The sequence below is a fragment of the Rosa chinensis genome, chromosome 1, assembly GCF_002994745.2.
Source record: "Rosa chinensis cultivar Old Blush chromosome 1, RchiOBHm-V2, whole genome shotgun sequence".
Classification (NCBI taxonomy): Eukaryota; Viridiplantae; Streptophyta; class Magnoliopsida; order Rosales; family Rosaceae; genus Rosa; species Rosa chinensis.
The window spans coordinates 43,844,616-43,850,967 of NC_037088.1; the positions used below are offsets into that span (position 1 = coordinate 43,844,616).

At 37.6% G+C, this 6,352-nt stretch overlaps 1 protein-coding gene across 1 annotated transcript; it reads right to left on the reverse strand.

Moving 5' to 3' along the window:
* Positions 1–235: 235 nt before the first annotated feature.
* On the reverse strand, positions 236–5,460 carry LOC112167453 (65-kDa microtubule-associated protein 9). The gene is made up of 13 exons (XM_024304485.2): positions 5,340–5,460; positions 4,509–4,597; positions 4,206–4,403; positions 3,778–4,032; positions 3,263–3,472; positions 3,000–3,155; positions 2,709–2,868; positions 2,287–2,438; positions 2,059–2,146; positions 1,614–1,687; positions 1,423–1,497; positions 1,092–1,335; positions 236–934 (listed from the first exon to the last, which is right to left on the reverse strand). The coding sequence occupies exons 2-13, from the start codon at positions 4,581–4,583 to the stop codon at positions 426–428; spliced, it is 2,196 nt and encodes a 731-aa protein (XP_024160253.2). The 5' UTR covers positions 4,584–4,597; positions 5,340–5,460; the 3' UTR covers positions 236–425.
* Positions 5,461–6,352: the final 892 nt, after the last annotated feature.

Below are 6,352 nucleotides of genomic sequence, written 5' to 3' on the forward strand. Positions count from 1 at the left end.
GTTGAGGCAGTCCATTAAAGGTGGCAAGCGAATTCGTTAAAGCAGACAACAAATGGAGGCAGTCGAACAAAACTTGTAAGTGATATTTCTCCATAGTCATAAAAGGTTGCAAGTTCATATCTCTCATTAGATGATCTATTGAGAAAGAATAAAGAATGGTATCAAACTCTAATACAATGCAATCCAATGTAGCATGAATTATCCAAACACCACATTTCTCTGTTCTTAGCAACATAATGTCAAACTCTTCTGGTATGATGAGCAATAGAGTTTGTTGTACAACGAAACTATTTGTACCACATTATAGATCACATCTCTTAACAAGAGCGACTCATTTATGCCTACAATGCGATCTAACATAACTCTTTAATTCTTTATTATATCAGAAAACTAGTCAGTGTGTTCCGCTACCACTAGGACCATTCCTAACTGCCTGCATTGTATGATTTAGGACGGTTGAAACCAGCTCTCACCTCCTCGAACGAGTATTCAACTTGTCGACCAGATTTCTCAAACTTGTTGTGAGCACCAGAGGTGAAAGGTGTAGCTGGTGTGGCTGTCAGTGTATGAACTAATATTGTTGAAGGAGTGGGAGGCACTTGAATTGGCATTGTCTTGGGGGTACTGTTCTCTTCATCATTGACGATTATTGGCTTGGAAGGGGTCATGATGGGCACTTCACTGAAAAGAGGTACTGCTTCAATGGAAGGTGACATGATGGGGACTTCTTTAAAAAGATGTACTGATTCGATGTTTTTCTTCTGTTGTCTTTTCTGATCTTCAAGGAAATTTAGAGTGTTGGCCTTCGATGACACTTTGGAAGAGACAGGAGAAAGGGGTTTCCGAATCAATGGCGATTCCATCTCACGAGCCTTTGCAGCAGTGGATGGTTGGTTCTTCACTGAATGACCAGAAAACTCTGAGCCTCTCCTCCCTACACATATTTTGTGGCACTTGGTCATAGAGACATTGAAAGGTAGTGAAAATTTCTTTAAGCAGCATATGTTTTTCATTTTCACCTTTTCAGTATGTTAAATTATGTTTTAGTAAATTCAGTCCAATAATTGGGATAATAAATTTCTAAATTGTACCAAAGGATAGAGCTTCTACTCCACTGTATTGCTGGTGAGAGCTCCTTTGATTGAGAGAGTCACCCTTCTTTATAGGGTGGAGGACATGTAGAGCAGCTTTCTCAATCTTCTGGTTTCGCATTAATGGCCCACCAAGAGACATTTTTCGATCGGAAACCTTCTTCCCACTCTTAGATGCACTGTGTTTTGACCCATAAAGTACTTCCTTCTCAGCTAGCAGTTGTCCTTGAAATTTTTTGTGGTCCTAGAATGCAAGAGAAGAAATTCAAGAACTAGGAAAACTAGAAAAGAAAAATCTAGAATTTGACATATAGAATAGTAAGGTCCATACTCTGTGTCTTTGCTTTTCTTGCTCTTTCTCTTGCCTTAGCATGCTATATTGTTTGAGCATTGATAGCAATTCGCTCTGCACAACAGATAGGACATAAATTTGTTTGATATCAAACACCATGTGAATATGACTAACCCTAAACCACAATTTGAATAACTTTTACCAATTGGTCTAACTTTGAAAGTACTTACACCATCGTACAAGAATTCTAGTCCTCTTTCTTTTTCCCAACCTGTGGCTTTTGAAGTTAATGTTTCCACCATTGCTGCTCCATTAACCATTTCAAACAAAGAACTTGAGGAAATATAAAATTCACTCTGGTACTAATTTTAAGTTCAACATAAGTTACTAACAACCCGTTTATACAAGAAATTGCTAATACCCTTGCTTTCCTGTTTCCCGATACACTAGTGGTACATAAAGTCTAAGAGCTGCATATATGCAATTGTCATATCTTCAGCGTGTAAGTGTGTATTGCTATGTGAATGAGACATATACCTATGAAACAACTGACAGTTTGATTCACTATAGCAAATAAAGGCATGACATGGAACACAAATATATACATCTTCTCTGCATGCTATAATCAAAAGGATCCCATGCAAATTACAATTTGTCATTTAACCAAGTCTTTACCGGGAATTTTGTTTACTAAAACACGCGCTTTTTCTGCACGTTTCAAAGTAAGATGAGCACCTCTTCCTGCTGTATAGCGATTATCATCCTGAAAGCACACAACATGGAAGGAGAATGAAGTGCGATGTATTCCTTAACGGTTTTAAGTGGTTAGTATTGACAAAGTGAAACGGAGAGGACAATAATATGTGAAAAAGACAAAAAGAAAAAACGAATAGAATTCTCAACCCTATTGTACTCCTCTAGCCAGGATTCTTCTTGACAAGCAGCCAACCACTTTTCAATCTTTTCTAGTATTTCTTTCCTGCTTAGAGCTTCCTCTTTTGCCCTTGCAATTTGAAGCTCAATTTGTTCCAACAGGCATGCAGGGTCCACAGCTCCTAAACATATTAAATATGCTAATGAGTTGACATTGAGTTTGCTGCTGCTGATTCGTGAGTTTATATTTCGTATGAATTATACAAGTAATGGCAGTTCTCACATCAGAAACTAATGATTCAATGGACCAAGAAATAGTTTTATAAGGTAATACATCACTATGGCATTCACTCACAATGAAGCTCTCTCGTATCTTAATGCTACCACAGCATTGCTATTAGTTTCGGTAGTGATATACACAACCTAAAAGAACAAAGAAAGAAAGAAATTACCAGACTCTATAGCTTCATTTGAGTATTCTGCAGCACTCAGTATTTCTGTAACCATGTGAGACTGTCTGCATACCTCCTCCAGTTCCAACTTCTTTTTCAGAAGGATCTCTTTGAGCTTACTTGACTTGAGCTGCTCCAACTTTGACACTTCAGCTTCAACCTGCAGAAAGAAAGTTAATATATTTAGTTAAACACATTTCTGCTCCAAATGTTGCTATAGAGCAGATGCAATGAAAAAGCATAACATATATCACCTTATCCGAGATATCTGAACTGAAATAACATACTCACATCATTTAGAAGGTCTACAGAAAGAATGTTAGGCTCAGTGATTTCAGATTCTGAAGCAGCTATGCGACTAGTTACATTCTGAAATTTCTTTTGCTCCTCCATGGGTGTATCCATCAGATTCCACATCTCCAAGAGGGCACTTGCGAACATTTCAAGCTGGTACAAAGGCAAAGTTTAGAGATGCTAACAAAAAGAGATGTTGATTTTAATAATTTTGCACCAAGAAAAAAAAAATACAAGATCTACTGTACACACATACTAACCCTCTGCCATCTCTGTATCTTGACCTCTCTCAATATCTGAACCGAATTAGCCAAACCCTCGATTGTGCTGTTCGTTACGTCTTTTTCTCCATTAAGATCATCTAAGGTGGGGTGGATTTCATGAATTGTGTGTTTAAAATCCATACCAAGAACCAAGCACAGAGAGTTTAGCATGCTCATGTGGTCCATTATCAGCTTCAAACGGTTCCTCTGCATGGTATGAATAGAAGAAATAGTAAAGCAGCTTCAACTTTATTAGGAGGGAAACACAATTAAGAGGATCTGAGACTACATTCAAAATAAATGGATGCATTGCAACTATACCCAACTTAGTACAAGATGCCTGTTACAGGTCTTCAAATAATGCTATTCTCATCATAACCATTGGTTTTAGAGCGAGATACTTCAATGAATCCAAAATGCAGAACTATTTTCAGTATAAATGCATGAATTTTCCAGCAAGAACAACTAAGTAAATTTGAGATGGAGCAAACAAGTTCAAGGGAATACAAAACCTTCTCATCTTGATATTCAAGCAACTGCCTATGTAGTTCTGCTAGCCTTTTCAAGGACAAGTCAGTCTCTTCCACCACCATTTTGTACAGATTATCTTCCAAGGACCTGCTTATTTCAGTCGAAAGTCTCTGTAACTGATCCAAGACAGAAAAAAATTGGTCCTTCCTTTCAATTTTCCGCTTCTTCATGACCTCCAATTGTGGGATAATGATTTCAAACTCTTTCTTCAAACTTCCACTGATCTTATGATCAAACTGTGGACACCAGAAGAAAAATGTGAAGGGTTCCAATCAACTAAGAGGTCGTTTTGGTAACAAAGAAAATACAGTAGACAATAGTCAGAAGACTCAAGTGGCAAGACCTCTTTCAACTAAAATCCTAGCAAAATCATTGGAATCTTCAGTCCGGACAAGACTCGGTCACTTACATCTGGTGGTTTCTCACCCAGAACAGCACATATGTCTAGAAACTCTGCTTCACAATTAGCAATTGCTTGCTGCAGTTGAGCTTTACACTGTTCCGCCTCATCAACTTTTGTCCTAAACACATCCACACACTGCTGCTCGATTTTTAAAAGCATTGTATCCCTTTCAACATTAGGCACTCCTACTTCATCCCATATTTTCTGAATACAAAAACAAGAAGGCAAAATAGGGTTGAAGACATATAGAAGTAGTTCAGGTGATTCATGATTAGATTGTTCACTTTCAAAGGGTTGTGGGGGATGAACCTGCAGTTCCTGCAGAAAACATCCAGACTTTGTTTCTATCTGCAAAAACCGATTACTGCTACTCTGACTGAACATGGTGAACTACTGGCCTGCAAATGGAAAAAAAATTGTGTAAGTCCACATTTGGATAGAGACATTTCAAAGTGAAGAATTTTAGTTAACATTCTCCAGTGAAATTGCTCGACTGGATTAGAAACAATACATTTGCATTAGAACCAAATGAGTAATTGCTCCTTTCAAGCTCAAGAACGTTACCATGTTAAACTGTCTTTTCACCTCATCTGGTCACACTTATGTTTTGGTAATCAAATCGAGCTACATTCCAAACCATTCTATCGAATAACAGATTTCAAACAAACTTTTGAACATTGCTTTTCAAAGACGAAAAAAATCGAGGACACATGCATTTCAACCAGTTTCTTGTAAATATTTACTCCATTCTATATCAATGTAAGCTCCCTAGTTATAATATCAAATACATAGAATTTAAAATTTTACAGTTTCTAACCAAACAGAACTGATCCTGGAGCCAAAAAAAAAAAAAAAATTACAGCCAAACAGTCTCTAATCCTCTAGTTACAGATTTCGTCATTCTAATCTGCATTTACAAAGCAAGAAAATAGATCAGAACAAGACAATTCCTCACAAGCCTAACATACATTTCGAAGCAGAAACTAACAGAGGCTTAGAATCGAAGCCATGAGGGGAAGATAGGCTCGCATTGATGGAGTATTTGTTTGTTTCCAGAGAAAATGAAAGCGGAGATACAATCAGTGAGCCAAAATTAGAAAGCGAGAGAGTGAAAGCGATAGAGAGCAAAAAGGAACTGACCTTATCGCCGGAGAAATTTTCACAGTGCGGTTGAGGTTTGGGAGTGGTGCTTTTCGCTAGAAGACGACGATGGAGACCCTTGAGATTTTCTGTGTAACGCTTTTGAGTGCGTGAGAGTTTCGTGAGGGAGGGAAAACCAGAGCGAGCGAGCAAGCCGTTATATTGGGAACAGAGAGAGAGGGGTAGGTGGGGTGTGATTTTGACACGTGGGTGTTTTGTTGGGTTCGGGTGACGTGGCGGGGGGTAAAAGACTAGAGATGATGACGTTAAAGGTAAATTTGAATTTCGAAATTATTTTGATTAATTTCGAACGGGCAAAAGTGTTTTTAAGACGTCATTTATTTCTGAAATAATTTAGTTTCAAGAAAAAGATTTCGTGTAAATGTAATTTTACTTGTGAATGTGAGTATCTTTGAGTAATGATCTTTGATCAAGTGATGTGACACGGGTAAATAATGTGTTGGGACTATTTTGTTTTGTTTTTTCAAAAAAAGCAAATTACTTCATACGCCTCCCTCCATTTTTATTACAATAATTCGAATCTATTGACCCCTCAGCACAACCTGTCTTTGATGACTCGTCACATTTGTCAATGAAACATTCAATGAAAACTTATTATGTAACAACAATTTGTTTATTGAATGTCAATAAATGTCTATTTTTGAGATGCAAATATGTATTCTTTCATTTGCAATATTTCATTAAAAATAGTGAAATTCTGCCAAATGCCTGAAGTTTTCAGTGAAATTTCGTAGAGATTCTCCTGTTGTGCTATATCTCTCTTAGTTGTCGACCTATCTGTGTCTTTGAAAATTGCATATCTCAATGCCTCTAGCGTGGACCTCATAAGTGGCACCACATTACGCAACTTCAACAACTGCATCTTTTACGAAATCTCGTCGGGACGAACAACGGCAATGCAATCTCGTTGGTATGGGCAACTTTCTCAATTCAAAAAGCCACGTGGCAGCGTAAAACCTCTAACCTCCTTGATTGAACTAGTTTGCTAATAC